At 40.1% G+C, this 20417-nt stretch overlaps 1 protein-coding gene across 1 annotated transcript in view; it reads left to right on the forward strand.

The window, feature by feature from the left end:
• The window catches only part of ABHD5 (abhydrolase domain containing 5, lysophosphatidic acid acyltransferase), a 35097-nt gene extending 15811 nt beyond the window's left edge, over window positions 1-19286 (forward strand). Inside the window, exons 3-8 of the mRNA XM_047742226.1 lie at window positions 85-170; window positions 2896-3268; window positions 12203-12357; window positions 14536-14647; window positions 17115-17301; window positions 17841-19286. Coding sequence (XP_047598182.1) covers window positions 85-170; window positions 2896-3268; window positions 12203-12357; window positions 14536-14647; window positions 17115-17301; window positions 17841-17930 — 1003 coding nt within the window. The 3' untranslated portion in view covers window positions 17931-19286. The remainder of the gene's footprint in view (window positions 1-84; window positions 171-2895; window positions 3269-12202; window positions 12358-14535; window positions 14648-17114; window positions 17302-17840) is intronic.
• The last annotated feature ends 1131 nt before the right edge of the window (window positions 19287-20417 follow it).

Genomic DNA, 20417 nt, shown 5'->3' on the forward strand with positions numbered 1-20417 from the left:
TCTTTTGCTTTTCTTCAAATGTAACAGTTTTAAGTTGAGAAGAGCATTAACTTATGTCTTTGTATTTTCTTTTTGATGCTCTAGGTCAGGATGGCTAACTGGTTGGCTTCCCACGTGGTGCCCTACATCTACATCACACCTTAAAGAAGCTGAAGAGAAAATTTTAAAATGTAAGGTTTTCTTTTTGTAAGTTGCCTGAGCTGTTTGCTAAGATCACACTGCCCAGAAACTGGAGATAAGATTCTGTGGTGTGTTAATTTGTTGGCAAAAGTGCTTTTTCCACGTTTCCATGTCATCAACAAGTACAGAAGTGTTGGAAGGCAGGGGTTCTTAAACTTTTGGTCATGGGTCCCTGTTATACTCTTAAATTGGTAAGGGCCTTAAGGAGCTTTGTTTATCAGTTATAGCCATGACTCTTTATCAATTAGAAATTAAAACTGAATTATTTGAAGTATGTTAATTTACTCATTTAAAAATAATAGGAACCCATTATAGGTTAAAATAAATAACATGTTTTCTAAAAATAACTACTTTTCAAATAGAAATACAGTGAGAAAAGTAGCATTGTTTGCAAATCTCTTTGATTTCTGGCTTAATATAAAACAGCTGGATTCTCATATCTGCTTCTGCATTCAGGCTGTTGGTAATCACATCTAGTGATCTCTGTAAAACTCTGCTGCATACCCATCAAAGAATGAGCATGAAAGGGTATCTTAGTTTTGTTATGAAAATAGTTTTGACCTCATAAACCGCCTGAAAGGGTCTCAGGGACTCCCCAAAGGCCCCTGACTACAATCTAATAGGCTCTAGGTGTTCCAGAATAGGTAGCTTTGTAGAATGGAGCAATACTGGAGTAGAACAAGATAACTTGGTCCAGGCCCAGATATGCAACCAGATGATATCAGCACCTTAGGTAAGTCACTTTCTCAGTTTCCCATTTGTTATCTGTAAAATGAAGAGGTAGGGTGATCTTTAGCGTTCCCTCTGGTTTTAGTTTCCTAGGATTTTTTTAATTGTGCATTTTAGTGGTGTGGAAACCTTTTTACAAAATTTCTTATGAGCAGTGAAATTTACCCAAACTTGTACTGTCAGGGCTATCCTGGTATCTTTGGGTATACTTTTTTTTTTTTTTTTAAGATTTTATTTATTTGACAGAGAGCTCACAAGTAGGCAGAGAGGCAGGCAGAGAGAGAGGGAAGCAGGCTCCCTGCTGAGCAGAGAGCCCGATGCGGGGCTCAATCCCAGGACCCTGAGATCATGACCTGAGCTGAAGGCAGAGGCTTTAACCCGCTGAGCCATCCAGGCACCCCTTGGGGTATACTTTTAAGCAATGGTGCTAATTGTGTAATTTTATTCTGCTGATATATTTTAGGCGTGGATTCAGAGGAGCAGTTCACATACATGATTATTGTGGATGTATGTGCAGATGTTTGCCCATGTCTCCTTTTCATTCTCTCTACCACAAATGGATTTTATTTGTGCATTTGAATGATTCAGGAGTAAGCAACTGTAACTGAATATATCCATAGGAAGAGATAGTTAGTCATCTTACATGCATTTATAGCATGAAAATAAATTTCTCTTCAGTCTGTATACTTGGGTAATCTTGTTCTCTACAAAGCTGGAAAAGTTGACATTGTGGTTTACTAAAATAAAAAAAAATCTTGTCAGAAGATATAAAAGGGTGCTAGATGCTCAATTTATGTATTTTACAAACATAAGGATTCCCTACTGCTAAATTCTAGGGATGCAAATAGGAATGAGAATTGGCCCTTGGTTCAGTATCAGATGTGAAAATAAGTGACTTGTAATACAATGGGGTGAGTGAGCTATCTATTAGAGGTTACAGATGGTTTTTATGGAAATATGCACACATCTGTGTACAGAATGCTGACGTGGTTTGGTTTGGTTCTAATGCTGCTGGATCATCTCTTCTAAACTGGTATAGCATTTCCCCCCATTTGGAGGCTTGGGCTCTGTTAATATTCTAAGTGAATGCTAGGTTTCCTCTTCACTGCTACTGTGTGGTACAAAACCCAAGATTATTTCTTTGGTTAAAGCACAGAAACTCCCAGTTCTCCAGTATTTGTCTTCTGCAGATGAATATGCACAAATAAGTGCTTTATATGAAGTGTCTATATTCAGTTGATAATTTAATGTAAAGGAATTTCAAATTGGTTTTATCTTTAGTCAACTTGGGGGAGACTTAAAGTATTGAGTCCTATGGCACTGAAAACAAGTAAAAGTTTTTATCTACAAAATTGCGATTATTTCTATTTTCTAGGGAGATTGTTGGACTTGAACCCACACTACCTGGCACCTCATGCCAGGACTTCCTGCCATACCCTGTCACCTCTTTCCTACTAAACTTTGAAGTGACTCAGGATTTCAGTTAGGTGTTCAGTGCAGATACTGCTAGTGCATCCTTAAATTCATGGTTACTTTTTAGGGAAAAGTGAGTCTGACTTCAATCTTCAGTGATTACTCTTCAGCTGTTAGACAAATTCAAGGTATTCTTTTGTTATTGTCTCCAAAGTTAGAGACCTTCAAATAATGTGTCCCGTGAGCCCTGAGTTCCTCTCTCGTTCTAAGAGTGTAAGACCCTCATTTGGTGGATGTAAAAAGAGCTAACATGACTTGCCAAAAGACCTTGGCCACAGGTACTTGAGAGTTATCTGAGATAGAACTTCCCACTTAGGTGTAATATATGGTAATTGAGAATTACTTGCTTGAATAAGATGAAAGCTTTTTTTTAGGAATGAGCTAATAAAGGCTAAAATCATATGAATGGATACCAGATAATTTCTAGATTATTTATATCTGATTTCCTTTAAAATATTCCCCTTCTCAGAAGTAGTGAAGCTAAGCAGAATTTCTTTTTTATGTTTTCATTAGGTGTCCCCTGCACATACAAAAAAGAACCTGTTCGTATATCTAATGGAAATAAAATATGGACACTGAAGTTATCTCATAATATTTCAAATAAGACTCCACTTGTCCTCCTCCATGGTTTTGGAGGTGGACTTGGACTCTGGGCACTGAATTTTGGAGATCTTTGCACCAATAGACCCGTCTATGCTTTTGACCTGTTGGGCTTTGGACGAAGTAGTAGGCCCAGGTTTGACAGTGATGCGGAAGAAGTGGAGAATCAGTTTGTGGAATCCATTGAAGAGTGGAGATGTGCCCTAGGACTGGACAAAATGATCTTGCTTGGACACAACTTGGGTGGGTTCTTGGCTGCTGCTTACTCACTGAAGTACCCATCAAGGTAAGTGAAACTGACAGAAGAGAGGCACCCAAGTGCTAGTCTCTAGTTCTTGTCCTTGGTGGTGGTTGTCTGAGCCTTACAAGACAGATTCTCTTAAAGGAGGTCAAATAGCCACAACCAATGGCCGATTTAGTAGCCAAAATAATGATGTCAGGGTTTTCCTGTTACACATGCTACATGTTGGTAGAAGGCTTGAGAAAGGATTTTCTATTTGCCAAACTTAGAATGTCTACAATTTAAGCCACAAGTAAAAACTGTTTTGGTGGTATTGTTTATCATTATGGTTATCATTAGACCTGTGGATTGAGCAGTCTTTGCCTAACTTTTCCAGGTTATAATAAGCTCTAAGACAAATGCAAAGGTGAGAAATTAGAAGCCCTGTGTGCCAATGATATCTTTGGGTTTAGAGCAAATCCTTCAACCTTGAAGCTTTAGTTTTCTCACTTATAAAGTACAAAAAATATATCTGCAAGTTGTATCTGACAGGGCTTTTATTATGCTGTGCCCTACCTTTATGGCTACAAAATTATTTTTCAAAGTAATTGAATTAATGACTTCAGAATTTTGCTTCAGAATCTTATAATATCTCCTATCTTTACCTTATTTTCTCATACTATATCCTATTGTTTCAACTCTGATTGGAGGTCATTTGAGTGCTAAGAAAATAGAAGGAAAGCTTTTTTTTTTTTTTTTTTTTGCTTAACTTTTGGAAAGAAAAAAAAATCAACATTTTATGTTGCCAATGTATTTTTCCATTGGACTAATTTTTAAATCCAAAATTGCAACCAACTTTGACATTGAAGTCTGTGAATAAGAAATGGGATGATGATGGACATTGGGGAGGGTAGGTGCTATGGTGAGTGCTGTGAAGTGTGTAAACCTGGCGATTCACAGACCTGTACCCCTGGGGCTAATAATACATTATATGTTTATAAAAAAAAAAAAGAAATAGGATGATGGTTATTTTCAGACTGCACATATGTACCTGTGAAGCTGCCCCGTTGCATAACTCCAGGTGTGCTGTTGACACAGAATTTGAAATGTAGAGCAGCAGCCCTGTGTAACTGAGGTTTTCTTCCCCTGGAACAGCCGACTTTTTCTCTGTAGATTCTTTATCTCAACTTCAGCATTAACACTTGGTTTTTCTGGAGAGTTTGTAGTTTTGTGTGTGGTAGATGGTGTAGTCTTGTCACTTGGCAGACCCCTTCTCTCAAAAGAAATTCAAATTTTCTTTTTCTAGTTGGCTTTTAGGGTTTACTGTCTTTTATTGTGTTCTATTCCCAATGGAAAGTAAGAGAAGATGAAATGGATACCTTTCTGGCATAAGATAACAGGGCCATTGGGGTGGGGGTTGGTTGGGCTTTCTTTGTTTCTTATCAGGAGTTTATTATGTCTATCTTGTGGTATTTATTCCTTGGCAACGTGATACAGGACTATATGGGTTAGACTCTGGCCATGAAACTCCTAAGTCTTAGAATCCTGACCTTTCATGGCTATTTATTATTTGTCAGTTGGTGAGGTTTTCATTTGCAGTTATGAAGTGCTCTGAAGAAATCAGTGATTCAGAAGAGAATGAACACTTTGAAATAATCTATGAAAGAGAATAATAACATAGTTTGAACAACATGGTGGGCAAAACGGGTATCTAAAGCAAAGCCAATGATCCCTGCATTGGGATGACTACATTTTAGAAAATGGGTTTTGAATGCTTGTAGCTAATGCTAGGAAATAAAACTAAAGTACTATGTCAGGACCAAGAATCACTAAGTATTAGTAAATAGATAAATATGAGAATGCTTGAAATAATTAGCATGTTTTAAATTGGCTGAATTTTTAGAAGAACTGTATAGACCGTGTTGGATATTGAAGCCTGTGTTCTTCACTGCATAATTTGTATTATTTTTTAAAAAATTTCATTCCTTAAGATTTTATTTATTTGACAGACAGAGATCACAAGTAGGCAGAGAGGCAGGCAGAGAGGGAGAGAGGAGGAAGCAAGCTCCCCACCAAGCAAAGAGTCAGACGTGGGGCTCGATCCCAGGACCCTGGGACCATGACCCGAGCCAAAGGCAGAGGCCTTAACCCACTGAGCCACCCAGGTGCCCCCATAACTTACATTAGTAAACACAAGTTCATTTCAAAATCATGAGATTCTCTGAATTTTCAATATCCCAAATCTCGAGTGAAATTCAGTCAGACGACTGTGGTTGGCACATAGTGGGTGCCTAGTGTTAAATGAATGAAACAAGGAAGCCATCGGACTGAGGTGGCTCTAATGCTCTGGTGGCCTACATAAGCAAACCAAAATTTAAGCCTGTAAGTACTTGAAGGTTATGAAATTAAAACCTAGGAACAACCAATCACAAATAGCCTAATGGGCTTTAAGCCAATCAGTTTCTTTGCTTCCACACCTTTTCTATGTAAGTCTTTATTCCACCTTTCTTGGTGGAGCACACCTAACCACTCAGGTATGGCACTGCTATATTCAATTGATTTTTGCTCAAATAAACTCTTAAAATTTTCAGTATATTTCAGTAGTTTATCTTTTAACAATATTAACTGAGGATGGAGCTATATGCTCTAAATGTCTCTTACCTAACTCATTTGATCCAGCTTTTCTAAAAAGTTTTTTTTTTTTTTTTTTTTTTAAAGAGCAGTGTTAAGTTTACAACAAAATTTAGAGGGAGGTACAGACGTTTCCCAAATAATTCCTGCCTCTACATGTGCATAACCTTCCCCACTGGGACATTTTTATTGTGTTGTCATGAGATTAAAGTAAATCTTTGCTTTTCTGAAAGATTTTGCAGGGAGAAGGATGAGAAGAGGGAGGAAATGGTCTACTAGAGATCAAATGAGATTCATTTAATTTCCTTCACTCACTGTGCCTTTTTCCTTGTCTCTTTTTTCCTCCTAATGGACTTTGAGAGAGCTACTTCATTCTTTGCCTTCTCAGGTATATCAAATGTATTCTTTCCCCCCCTTTTTTTTTCTTTCTGAAGTAAAACAATTTCTCCTTAATTTACTTAATTACTGCTTCTATGCATGCAGGAAAAAAAAAACAAAACTTTTTTTTTTTTAAAGATTTTATTTATTCATTTGACAGAGATCACAAGTAGGCAGAGAGGCAGGCAGAGAGAGAGGAAAGGAAGCAGGCTCCCTGCTGAGCAGAGAGCCTGATGCGGGGCTCAATCTCAGAACTCTGAGATCATGACCTGAGCCGAAGACAGAGGCTTTAACCCACTGAACCACCCAGATGCCCCACAAAACTTTTTTTTTACTTAGTCCAGAGCTATTTCCGTCCTCATTTTATGGGCAGCCCCATTCTTTTATTCCTTGTTTGTTTTTGTTTTTTAAGATTTATTTATTTGAGAGAAGGAGAAAGTATGAGAGTGCACGGGAGTGAGGGGAGGGGCCAAGGGATAGGGAGAGAGACTCTCAAGTACACTCCCAACTGAGTGCAGAGCCTGACACCATGGTTGATCCCACGACCCTGAGACCATGACCTGAGCCAAAGTCAAGAATCAGAGGCTTAACCAACTAAGCCACCCAAGTGCCCCTTTTCCTAGTTTATTTTTATAGGACAGTTTGAGGAGAAGAATGAAAGTGCCTAGTTTACTAGACTAATATACTTGTTTAGGAAGCATTCTTTGCTAGAGAATGGGTAAAACCCAATCCATTTTTTTTTTCCCTAATTTTTGGTACATTAGGTCAGCCCGGGTGCTTCATCTTTATGAGCAGCAGAATGCCTCTGTCCACAGAAGTGGTTTTATGGCGTAACTTGTGGTAGTGGCTGATTCTTGATATGGTTGGAAACTGATCATTCAGCAACTGTGATGCTTTATGTAAAAGCACCTAGATAATTCCTCCATTGAAATATTGGTGATGACTGAAATCCTCTAACATTAACATTATATTCCTGTAGGTCGGTTGTGTTTAAAGAATGTCGAGTGACTGTTTGTGTTTAGAAGGCTTAAGGTGTGCTGGGGAAGAGACACAACTTAACTACCCGAAGAGTAGGAAGCTGTTGAGGGTTGTGAAGGGGAGTGGACAGGTCTGTGAGAACTCTTGATGAGAACCTGGCCCAGTGTGGTACCTTAAAGAGGTGCCATGTAAGTTGAGGTTGAGTATCAAAGGGAAGTAGCGGGAGAACATTCTATGCAGTGGGGACAGAAATTGCTATGTAGACATCTGAGCCATTCAGGAAAGGCCATGTGGCTGGTGAGCAGAGAAGTTAGGAACTGGTTTGTAGTTGGGCCCCAGCCTGATTCCCATGTTCCATCCCTTCAAATGACCTTTGTTCATCTCCGTTCTCTTACTGTGATGTGTAATAGAGATGCCATTGTAGTTTCACTTGTAAATTAATGTGCTGTGTCACAAGCAGTAGGGCCATTCGTGGTGTGAGGTGTCATGGGCTGCCATTCTGCCTGATCCCTTAATGTCTGATCCCTTAATGTGGGCCTGGGGAGAGAGTAGACCAAGCCAACGTGAATAGCCCAATATGCTATCTCCTTTCTTTCGTGTGTGCACTCACTTTTTGCTGTTAATTTTCCTTTCCTTCTGGCCCCTGCTGTTCAGGACACCATAAACACCTTGTTATAAACTAAGGAAAAGGAGACTATAGAAAGTTTTATTAACTTAGAAAGTGTTTAGCAAAGAGAATAGATACAATAGAAGAGGTTACAAACTGGTCTTTACTTCTGCACAAAATGACTTTGAGATCATCGGACCTTGCAGCCCTGCCTGGCTCTATTTCCTGACTGTCCAGAGTGGGCTGAGTGTTTCCTGTCCTCCTCTCTCTAGAAGAAAGGCTGCTCTACTTGACCTGAAGTTGGAGATCTTTTGTTTGTTCTCTGGACCTGCTGCATTCTCCCCCCAGAGGCTCAGAGCCAATGGGAAATACCTGGGGCTAACTTCATTTTGAGAATGCCTTGCCTGTACACTAACTAGAGTTCTTACTGTTCCTTTTCCTTGTTCCTTTCCTTGTTGTGTAAATGTGTCCTATAGATTCTCTTGTGCATTTTGGATCTGAGCCTGAGTGTTCTTGTTGTATTATTTCTGCCTGGTGCCTGACTTTAAAGCTCATGAAAGTCAGGTTTATATATTATACCCTTGTTAGCATTCAGACTCAGCTATCCCAGCATTTTGGAGCAGATGTTAGCCACTGCTTTGCCCTTTAGGCTGTAATCTGCTCACTGTTCACCGTCTTTAAATTCAAGACTTGCTCTGATGATTAACCTGAAGGGGAATGCCTCTTTAAGTGTTTAGAAGCTGATGGGCTATTCTTTTTCCTGCTCTGCCAGTTCTTTGTTTTTCCTGCCGTTGGTGTTTTTTTTTTTTTAATATTTTATTTATTTATTTGACAGACAGAGATCACAAGTAGGCAGAGAGGCAGGCAGAGACAGAGGAGGAAGCAGGCTCCCTGCTGAGCAGAGAGCCGGATGTGGGTCTCTATCCCAGGACCCTGTGATCATGACCTGAGCCGAAGGCAGAGGCTTTAAGTCACTGAGGCACCCAGGTGCCCCTTTGTAGTTTGAATCAGTCTCTTGCTTCTTGACAAAGATGTCTGATAGGATGACTCAAGTGTGCTGTCTGGTTAGACCCATTCCTTACCTCTGGGTATGAACTAACAATCCCATCAGGCTACCTGCTATGGAATATTAGAGTGTTAGATCTAGATTACTATAATAGTTTAGATATACATTAAAACAAATTAAATTATATCAGATGAGGAGATAATCTTTTCACTGGAAGAGTTGGTGAGAAGATAGCCTGAGAACTTGGTCTGGTGCAACATAACCTGTGAGCCAAAACCTGTGATCAGGCTTTCCTGAAGAATAAAAATTAAATTACTCACGGCTCACATGGTTCCAGCTCCATGTGAGTCTTCCCACGCTCCCTGAAAAAAAGTCTTCTCTAGTAGTCTTCCTAGTTTTGCTAGTATAACTAGCTAACATTTACTAGATATTTATTATTCAGTAGCCACAACCTAAGTGCTCCATATGGTCTATCTTTTTAATGAGTCTTAAAACCAAAATAAGCAACAGTTATTTTCTGAGGTCTTTTACATGTAATGATGCAGATGATATATAATTCCAGTTTAGACAATTTTGCAGAGCTTTTAAAAAAGTGTTTTCAGACTTTTTTTTTACTATAACCCCTCAAGAATTATATATGTGTGTGTGTGTGTCTGAAATAAAAGTGTCATGGAAGGCTTGTTACATATTTTTCTGTTTCAAATTATATAACTAAAAAAGACTGCAGACTGACTCTGAGTAAATTTTCCTACCCACTAATAGGTAGTGACCTGCAAGATTCCTATAAGAAATAATGGTGTTTTAATGTCATCTGGGGACCAGAAGAATCCAGATTGGACTAAATCCTAGCTTATTCTATGAGTATATAGTTTTGGGGGGTTTTTTTGTTTTTTTGTTTTTTGTTTTTTTTAATTTGACAGAGAGAATATGAGCAGGGGACAAGCAGACTCTCCATTGAGTGAGGAGCGCAACATGGGGCTGGATCCCAGGACCCTGAAATCATGACCTGAGCTGAAGTCAGATGCTTAACCCACTGAACCACCCAGACGCCCCTATGAATATAGTTTATAAAATTTGTATATTCTTATAGACAGGGACTAAAAGGAAACCTGGAAAAACACAATACTCCATATGTTTACTGAACACCTACTATGTACTAAGCACCATGCTAAGCTGAAGACAGATCGAAAAATAGTTGGGTCAGTTCACTTCCTTTAAAAAAAAAAGTCATCTTCTTAGGGCGCCTGGGTGGCTCAGTAGGTTAAAGCATCTGCCTTCGGCTCAGGTCATGATCCCCGGGTCCTGGAATTGAGCCCGCATCGGACTCTCTACTCAGCAGGGAGCCTGCTTCCTCCTCTCTCTCTGCCTGCCTCTCTGCCTACTCTCTCTGTGTCAAATAAATCTTTTTTTAAAAAAAAATTTTTTTAAAGTCCTCTTCTTTACTATATAAACTTTGCATGATTTGTTAAACTGGCATTTTTATCTAGGGGCACTATTTTGAAGATCCATATCAAACTAGGCAAGCTAAAACGAAGGTGGAAACAACAGTCACTTAGCTAGAGATAGATGAGACTTCCCCTCCTTCATGTTTTCCTTTGTCCTCTCCCTTCTTGGGTTAGCAGGTAAGAGCTAAGAGCAAACTGGGCAGGATATCAAAATAAATTCATAACAAAATTTAATTATCTTTCAGGGTAAAGTATGTTTTGATATATCAGAAATCTTTGCTGCTTTCAACTAGGTGACTATTTCATTAATCCCACCCAGACCTCTGGCGTGCCTTCCCTTCCCCTTTCCCTCCTCCAGATCTCACTGTAGACTGGAGTAACAGGAGTTTAGGGAGAAGTCATTATCAGTTAGTCTCTGCCATTAAAAAATAAACTCCTTTCCATCCCCCTTCCCATGCACTATTAGAAAATATTCTCCTAAAACTTTTAAGAGTGAAGGCACTCTTAAGTTTATGGAAATCTCACTTATCACGTATCTCCACACAGATTGGTAGTTACGTTCTACAGATGCTTTGAAATCTAGAGTAGGGTTAGGACTGGCCTAGAGTTGATAAAAGTTAAGCTTTACCTTTACTGTTAGGTTATCTTATGTTGCTTGGTTTGTTCTTGGGAGAGAGCCTTCTACCCAGTGACTTGTTGGCATCAGTTAGTATACGGGAGTCAGGAAATGGGGGTTTTAGCCCTACTTCTACATGTCTTGGAGCAGGTCACATAGTGCATCTCAGCTTCCTTCTCATCTATGAGATGAAAGATTGGGCTGAGCTCCAAGGGCCCTTGGAGCTCTGTGCAGTAGGTCCATGCTCTAAAGCTTTCTGTTTGAGAAAATGCAGTCAAAGCGAAAGACTCATTACTAACTCATCCTTGTCTGTGGTGGCAAAAATAATAAAACCTTTTGTTTCTGGAATAATAGCCATCTGTGCCCATGTTCTGGTTTCAGTTATGACTTTGGAAAGCATTGTCCGTTCATCCTTGGTAAGTTTTTGCTGGCATTTGATGGCTGTTTTGGTTATAGTTGAATATCATTTGTGTCATGAAGACCTTTATGCTTTATTTAGAATCTTAATGACCTGTAATACCGTGATGCAGGCACATGGAAATATTGCTGATAGTTTTGGTTTTCTCTTAGCAGGAAGAGGTTTTCAGAAGATGGAAAAATTAGAACTATTAGTGATACAAAACAATTTTATATGAGATTTGGCTGAAAATTTTCTATCTCTTTGGTCAGTAAAGAAGAAAATTAGCAAAGGGTTAGGAATAGAATCTGAGGTCAGTATATCATGATACTGTGGGTAACCCTGCCCATGTGCTCATGTTCACCAAGCTAGGAGAAATTTCTGCCACATTATACATTAGCTCTGTGTTTGTGAAAAGTTGCCTTAAAAGTCCTTTTGAACCCACCTAAAGTGCTAATGCCTCTTACATTTTTAGAATGATTGGCTTACAGGAGAGAACTGTTGTTGTGTCTGAAGTTATTTTATAAGTGTAATATTACTCTTTAGTCATTTCTGCAGTGTCAGCCTTGTGCTGCATGGAACCATTGGGCTTTTTTGAGTTGTCAGTGATCTGTATCATCTGCCGGGGGTAGCTTCAACAATGAATACCATTCCTCAAGAGTAGCCACACAGTTATGTGCCCTTGCACATACCCTTTTTTATCCACATTTACATATATGAAAAATGAAACTCTCCTCCTATCATACACCTCTCAAGTCTTACCAAATCAGAAAGTTTACAGGCAATAACATGATATAACTGGTCAGCCATTGATCTTCTCTTTAATGTGAAATTTTGGAAGGTAGTTTTTTTTCTACCTTTGCTCTATAAATTATGTTAATTCTTTAGAGTCCTAGGGTGAGTTTGCCAAATGAAATTATATATATGTTCTTCCTCCAACAGGGTTAATCATCTCATTTTGGTGGAGCCTTGGGGTTTTCCTGAGCGACCAGACCTTGCTGATCAAGACAGACCAATCCCTGTGTGGATCAGAGCCTTGGGAGCGGCACTGACTCCCTTTAATCCTTTAGCTGGCCTCAGGATTGCAGGACCCTTTGGTGAGTGCTTATATTTGTGTCCTAGGAAGGCAAAATGTTTACAGATTGGCAGTAGAGGAGTATATACTGATCACCATTGTTAGTCAAAATCTTAAAAAGCAAGCTGAATCTTTTTCTCCTCCTCCTCTGAATTACTGAGTTACTTTTTTTTCCTCCCCTAAAAAATATCAGCCCATTCATAAAAATAATGAAACCAGGATCATCTCAAAGAGGAGTCTTTATATTGTAAATATTATAGGTAATTGGCAAAACTGAGAAGGTGGGAAATGCAGCCATGGGGTTAGTCAACCCAGAGCATGGGGAGAAGTGCTGCATGTTGACTTGTTGGTGACGTTAGAGAGCCTTTGGCTAGTTGAGGATACCCAGCTGGCAGATCATAGAGCCTGACATGATTGCCTGTGGGGATAACAGTATGATCACATTATCAGATTCCCTTCTTGCCCCATAATGTCAGAGTGTTAAGAAGATAAAATCATCCTTTTCCACAGAGATTTTGGGGACTCCTGATTTGTGTTTCTGGTCCCATTTTGAAGTACCAGTGTTTAGTGTCTGATTTAATTTCATTTGACTCTCAGCTGCTCTATTTCCATGCCAAAGCCCAGGGACTCTCCTTTCCCTCATTGTTACCAGTGATGGTGGTCTGGACCTCCACTGTCCCTCTTATAACTTGTATCAGTGAGGAGTCCTTTTAACTTCAAGTAGCTGAACACATAAGTGGTTTAAACCATAGGGCCTTTCGTTATTGCCTTAACAAGCAGGATGGAGGCAGGTGGTTTTAGCATTTCTTCTAGTAGCTGGCTCATTGACGTTGGGGTTTGGACCTGCAACTATGATTCTCTTGACCTTTTTCCTCATGGTGTTTGATGGCTGCTATGGCAGGAAGCCCCATCCCACAAAGCAGCACTCTGAGCAAGAAGAAAGGAATGAATGGAAAATGGTCTCCTCTGGCTCTTCTGTCCTACTGCCTCCATTTGGGATAAGGAGAGCCATGGGACTGCACAGGGATTGGATGGGCGACCCCATCACACTCCCTCAGTGCTCTGACAGACAGCTGTTCTTTCCCACCCCAACCCCTCACCCCTCCCGAGTAGAGTCATTCCTCTTAGGTACTTGGTCCTCCTTTGATGGACTATTTAAGAACTTCATTTAGTCTGTGCAGTCCTGAAATATAAATGAATTGTGCTTGATTACAGTTACACAGGGAGCAATTATGGGAAGAGTAAAGTATGAAAAGAAACTAGGAGACAAGGGAGGGAGGATGCCTAGGAAGGGCCCTCTCATGCTGTGCCCTCTGTCTCCCACTACTGCTTGTGTGTAGTCAGGGTGGGACATGATTTAGAAAATCAACTGCATCATAAGAATTTTCTGTGGAGCTGTACAGTTCCTTCAGAGGCAGGAAGGAGAGCCAGGAAAGAAGTAAGACTTTGCTAGAATAATGGGCAGTGATAGCAGAAAGGGAAACTGACTAGCCCCTGGGGCCCCAGGAGTGAAAATAATGACCAGATGGAGGCTTCTACTCTTCATCCTTTTTCCTCTGGGGAAAGGATGCCCCTATCTCTCACCTCAGGAGTGGATGTCCTTAGCTGGGAGGATTGGCAATGTCCCAAGCAGAAACCCTGGATTTATTTTTGCACAGAAAGACTTGTATATTCCAGTTTGCTTCATTTGGATATTAATGTATTATAATTATGGGAGAAATACAAATTAATAAGTGAACTTGAGCTGCTCTACTCGCCTGCCATGTTTAATAGAATTTATTTTCCTACAAAAACAGGTTTTAGAAAATTAACTTGTATGTTTTGGGCTCCTGAAGCACTTCTGTAAGGCAATATGGAATACTCCTTATCTCTTCTTTTAATTCTTAGGGAACTTGAGGAACTTGAGGGCGACTGAAGTTGGAAAGTAGATGTTTCCTATACCGTGGATCTTCTTAGAAACTTTTGCTGTTCCAAAGGGTATTAAGTCTCCCCAAGTGCGTGGGAGATGCCAGTCAGCATGGTTCCAGATCACATGAGGACTGCAGCCTCTAGGATCTGTGCTCTTTTCTACCTAAAGTATACACTTGAATACGTATAGATTTGTATGCATATAACATACATTCTATAAGCAAACACAAAACCTTTCTCTATTAGTCTATCAGTTAACTATAATTTAAAACATTTGTTTCCTCTTACTTAGGTTTAAGTCTAGTGCAGCGTTTAAGGCCTGATTTCAAACGGAAGTATTCGTCAATGTTTGAAGATGACACGGTGACAGAGTACATCTACCACTGTAATGTGCAGACTCCAAGGTAAGGGTGAGGATTCTGAATTTACTATGTTGGTGTTTTGCACTTTTCTTCTTTGAAAACATGGGAGGACTCTAGGATATTTTTTATCAGTAGTTAACTGATTAATACTTCTAATATACTTATTTATGCATGGAGTGCCTAGTATGTAGAACACTACTGGATGCCGATGAGAGACTAAGCAGGATGTACTGTCTTCCCCGAAAGTGCTTATGGATAAGTTAAGGAAGCTTTGGTCCTAGGTACCTCTAGGAGGTAGCTGGAGTTGAGAGATAAAGAAGAATTTCAAGTAAAACAGCATTTCCAAATTGAGTATGCATACTTTACAAAAAAAAGGGCGACTGAAGTGCAAAAGTAGATGTTTCCTGTACCATGGATCTTCTTAGAAACTTTTGCTGTTCGAAAGGGTATTAAGATGCCAGTCAGCATGGTTCCAGTTCACATGATGACTGCACCCCTCTTTTGGCGAGCACTTTTTAATGATCCTGGATCAGCATGACAAACACAGCTACATGGGTGAAGAGTAAGTGAGGCTGAAGACTGGGAGGAGGGTTTTGCAGGTATTTTGACAGTGATTAGAAGAGGGGAGAAAGAAGGAGGAAGAGCCTGTGAACATGGTAGCCACAGGGAGAAGGAGGGCCAAACAGAGGTGTTTCCTATTTTTTAAAATATATGACTTATGGACATTAGATATAAGACAACAGTGGCGAAAAAAGCCTGAAGATAGTGGGGACCTAGAAGGAGCCTGGAAGACAAGATGCTGGAGTTGCTAGGGAGAGGGTCAGGCACAGTGTAGGCAGAGGAGAGCTCCAGTTCTCATGCTTCATGATGTACCAGAATTGCTGAGGTTGTCAAATATATGATTCCCGAGCCCTGTTTCTAAGACTGATTCAGTGATCCTGGGCTGATTTTTGTGCTTCAGATTATGATTTTAATGCTTCAGATGACTCCAGTGTAGGTGGGCCATAGGCCGTACTTCAGGACCTGGAAGTGGTACCTCAGCCTTTCCAAGGTGGAGGCTGGGGTACAAGGCCGAGAGGCTAGGTGAAGAGCCAGCCTCCCTCAGTTTTGGCATAGACCATGCACACCTGCTTTATTAAAGGGTCAAGGCTGTGGCAGCTGTTGGGGTGGAACGATAGCCTTAGTCTTTTTAATAAAGTATGTTAGAGATTCTCCGCCAAGAGTGAAGGAAGCTTGGAGAGGTTTTGGGGTCCTGAAGAGACTGACGTTTTGTGGCTCCCTAGGCCATTGGGTCTGGTGGATAAGGACTTCACACGCTACTGACTTGTTCCAACAGTTTTTAGTGCTGAGCTCCAGGTACATCATCTGGTTTACTGCTTGGTCTTCATGCTTTATTCACTTACATTTCAGGATTACGTGTGTCTGTGTAGTGCTGGTTTGTTGTCTTTCTTGTGGTAGAACTTGAATTCTTCATAACAGATAGTTCAGAGTTGTGCCTAGTACTGCAAGGAAACAGAAGTGACAGCAAAGTGGGTCTATCCTGGGAGTTTGCAAAGTGTTGTGTGCTCTTTCATGTGATGATCAGTCAAGTGTGGGCAAAGGAAAAAGATACAAAGGCTCAAGAAAGCAAAGTTTATTATACTCACGGGTCCTGGGTGGGGGGAGGGGAGTGTCACTGAATGCCATGAGGGTTTCAGGGAAGCAGCAGATTTTGGTCAGGTGGCAGAAAACAGTAAAAGGGAAAGTTGAGGCCAGAACTTTCATTGGGTTCTTCAGGAAAGGCAAGGAGGGGTATGGCAGACAGGTTAGGACGGGGTAGTTGAACAATTGCGGTGGGCTCTAGGAGATAGGGATGGTCTCATTGCCTGGTGCCTGGCCCTGGGCTGGTTAAGGCAGAGGAAATCCCTCCTGCATGTGTGGGCAGTACAGAAGAGGCATGGCTCTGGATTAGTTAGTTGGCACATGACAGGCATGTTGTAGTTGAATCCTTTGCTGTCTCTAAGAATGGGTTAGCTCCAGGAGACATAGTCTCTCCCTAGGTAGAAAGGTTTTTTTAAACATTAAATGTCTTTCTATGTAGAAAATTAAAAATGTAAATACACATTCCACATTTCTATCTTGGTACTGGTTTTTTAACTATAACAGGTAAAAACCTGGTGCCATGCACATGTTGAAAAGTTACCTTCTACATTTGAAACAAGTTAGAGTAGGGAAAAAAAAAACCATTTTAGCTCTCCCCACAGGGAATTTAATGATAGGGTTGCATGTTTGATTTAGAAGAGAGTGACTTTTAATCCACTAGAGTTCAGAGCATCCTTGTTTATCAAACAAAAGCATGTATCTTCTGTGGGAGTTGTTTCTTATACCCTCTAGTATATTATTTTCTATTCAGACTGAGGTTTTCCTTAAATGGGAGAGAAGCTAAACATGAGTGTTTTTCATGGAGGTGGGGGTGCAGTTCATACTCATCCCTCGAAGTCATATGTGTGTTGTTTTCCTTTTCTTTAAGTGGTGAGACAGCATTCAAAAATATGACTATTCCTTATGGATGGGCAAAAAGGCCAATGCTCCAGCGAATTGGTAAAATGCACCCTGACATTCCAGTTTCGGTGATCTACGGCGCCCGATCCTGCATAGATGGCAATTCTGGCAACAGCATCCAGTCTTTACGACCACATTCATATGTGAAGACAATAGTAAGTGTGTGGCTTAGTTTGGGTTTTCAGTTGTAGGTGAAGCCTGCTGTGTTATGTTTGCTTTCAGTGAGGTTTCACTTCCACCGTGTTTTCAGATCTGAGCTAAACTTCCAGCCTCCATCAGGACCTGATGTCACTTGTGATGAGGGACAGGGTTTGACCCACACACATTTTCATGTCCAGACTGGCCGTGCCTGTCCTTAGAGCCGTGGTATCTCCGAGATGGGAGTGGGACATGCCAGTGGCACCTGTCCCACTCCCACCTCACAAGGCAGCATGTTCTCACTTGATTCATTTTGATTTGCTGGCCCCGTCATTAGTGGTCAGTTTGGAATTATTTTGCATATAAAATTTTAGTAAGGTCCAATAGATTTTTCTTTTCTCAGATTGTGTATTTGATGGAAATACATGAAAGTTGCTCATTCTTTTATGTTTTATTTCTGTGTAGCTGTTCTCTCTTACATTGCTAAATGTCTTTGCTTATGTGTTTTATTAAGTGCTTTTGCTCACTGACCTTTGGACTCCTTTTCCTTTCTCAGGCCATTCTTGGGGCAGGGCATTATGTGTATGCAGATCAACCAGAAGACTTCAACCAGAAAGTAAAGGAGATCTGTGACACTGTGGACTGAGAACACCGAAGAGGATATGGGAGAGCCTGCTGACTGATAGAGTTCCTCAGCAATACTGTGCAGTCTCCCGTGCAGAGTAAAGAATAAAATAACAGAACCAGCAGTCTTCTTGACTATACTTCGCACATACTTTCTTTATGAAGTTGCTTGCACATTTAAACCAGTTAGTGCCTTCTAGAAGAATGGCTTTCCTTTCTCCTATGCAAAATCGAAATATTCAAGAGTCTACAAATCTAATAGCTTTAATAAAAGGTTATTTGCCCTTCTGCTGTACTGAAAAATTATAATTTTTCAACTGAAATTTTTTTCATTTATCTAACTTTGCTATGACAGGTACTTTTTATATTTCAGTCTATATTACCAATTTTAAAAGGTAATTACTGGGTCTATAATTTTATATATTGTAATGGTGCACTTTATTTTCTTTGCTTCTATTTACCATGTCTAATAACTGATATAGTTAATCACAGTTTTGTGTGTTTTTAATGTGAAAAGTTATCACTTGTTTAGAATCTTCCACTTCATTTTTGAAATGGAGTGATGAAATACCATTTTGGCTAAAAAGATGGGACTTTGATCACTAGCATTAATTTTTCTGATTTTCCTCTGTTCTGTATTTAAGCCACGTTTAACATTTTAAGTGTGGTCTATCCTGATGTATCTGCAACCACATAATTCCTTAAGATATTTTATATGTGACATAATTCTATGCTTCAGGGAAATATGACATTAGTATTTAAGTGATTTAAGTACTAAAACCCTTAACTAGAAGTGTGTTGTTTCCCCCGACCCCCATTAATACTATTCTTTTCCATGAGCCAGGATGCAGCGTAAGAAACAGATGTCCTTCTGAGGGGATATTAAGACTGCTACTTTCCAGTAAGCCAATCATATATTGTCATTAACCTCTAACTCCTATAGATGGGTGCTAAAACTGGATTCCATTTTTAACCACTAAAACAGAAAAATAGGTGGTGCTCTTACGTCTCATGGCACCAGAGATGAGATAGTGTTTGGTTGTTGGGTTTTTGTTTTTGAGGTTTGTGTTGGTATAATACACATACTTGAAGTTATATTATAAAAGCTATATAAGGTTGATTGAACTATTTGACAATAACTACCATCAGGTGTAACACTTTCTTGTTTTAAAATGAAGAAAACTTCTTTGAAACTGTGAAAATTGCCATGTTATAACTGGCTGCTGAGAAGACCCTCCAAAAAAGAAAATTGAATAGTATTGTCATCAACAAGGCGTCTTTGCCTTATGTTGGCTAACATTGCTTGTCTAGGAGAAAGGTGGTTATGTAAATAAAAAGAGTGAACTGTTTATATGCAAATAAAGGTTTAGTGGTTTTGACTATTGGTGTTTTAAATGGTTAATTAGGAAATCTGTAGTTAGGAAATGTAAGGTTATATCACTGTGGATTAACTGCCAGAAACATCAACGTTGTCTTCCCTACAAAGGAATAGGCAAATTATACTGAAGCACAACAGCTTCCCAGTGAACAGTCTGTCTCACTTGGCACCTTAACTATGTTACTGCAAAAGGTAACATGAGAGCCAAGACAGGTTCATATTCCTCTACCTAACAAACAAAAGTAGCCTGTACTTTTTTTTTTTTTTAATAAACATATATTTTTATCCCCAGGGGTACAGGTCTGTGAATCGCCAGGTTTACACATTTCACAGCACTCACCATAGCACATACCCTCCCCAATATCCATAACTCCACCCCCCCAACCCCCCTCCCCCCATCAACCCTCAGTTTGTTTTGTGAGATTAAGAGTCACTTATGGTTTGTCTCCCTCCCAATCCCATCTTGTTACATTTACTCTTCTCCTACCCCCTTAACCCCCCATGTTGCATCTCCTCTCCCTCATATCAGGGAGATCATATGATAGTTGTCTTTCTCCGATTGACTTATTTCGCTAAGCATGATACCCTCTAGTTCCATCCACGTGGTCGCAAATGGCAAGATTTCATTTCTTTTGATGGCTGCATAGTATTCCATTGTGTATATATACCACATCTTCTTTATCCATTCGTCTGTTGATGGACATCTAGGTTCTTTCCATAGTTTGGCTATTGTAGACATTGCTGCTATAAACATTCGGGTGCACGTGCCCCTTCGGATCACTACGTTTGTATCTTTAGGGTAAATACCCAGCAGTGCAATTGCAGGGTCATAGGGTAGTTCTATTTTCAACATTTTGAGGAACCTCCATGCTGTTTTCCAGAGTGGTTGCACCAGCTTGCATTCCCACCAACAGTGTAGGAGGGTTCCCCTTTCTCCGCATCCTCGCCAGCATCTGTCATTTCCTGACTTGTTAATTTTAGCCATTCTGACTGGTGTGAGGTGATATCTCATGGTGGTTTTGATTTGTATTTCCCTGATGCCGAGTGATACGGAGCACTTTTTCATGTGTCTGTTGGCCATCTGGATGTCTTCTTTGCAGAAATGTCTGTTCATGTCCTCTGCCCATTTCT

Source organism: Lutra lutra, chromosome 1 (genome assembly GCF_902655055.1).
Source record: "Lutra lutra chromosome 1, mLutLut1.2, whole genome shotgun sequence".
Lineage (NCBI taxonomy): Eukaryota > Metazoa > Chordata > Mammalia > Carnivora > Mustelidae > Lutra > Lutra lutra.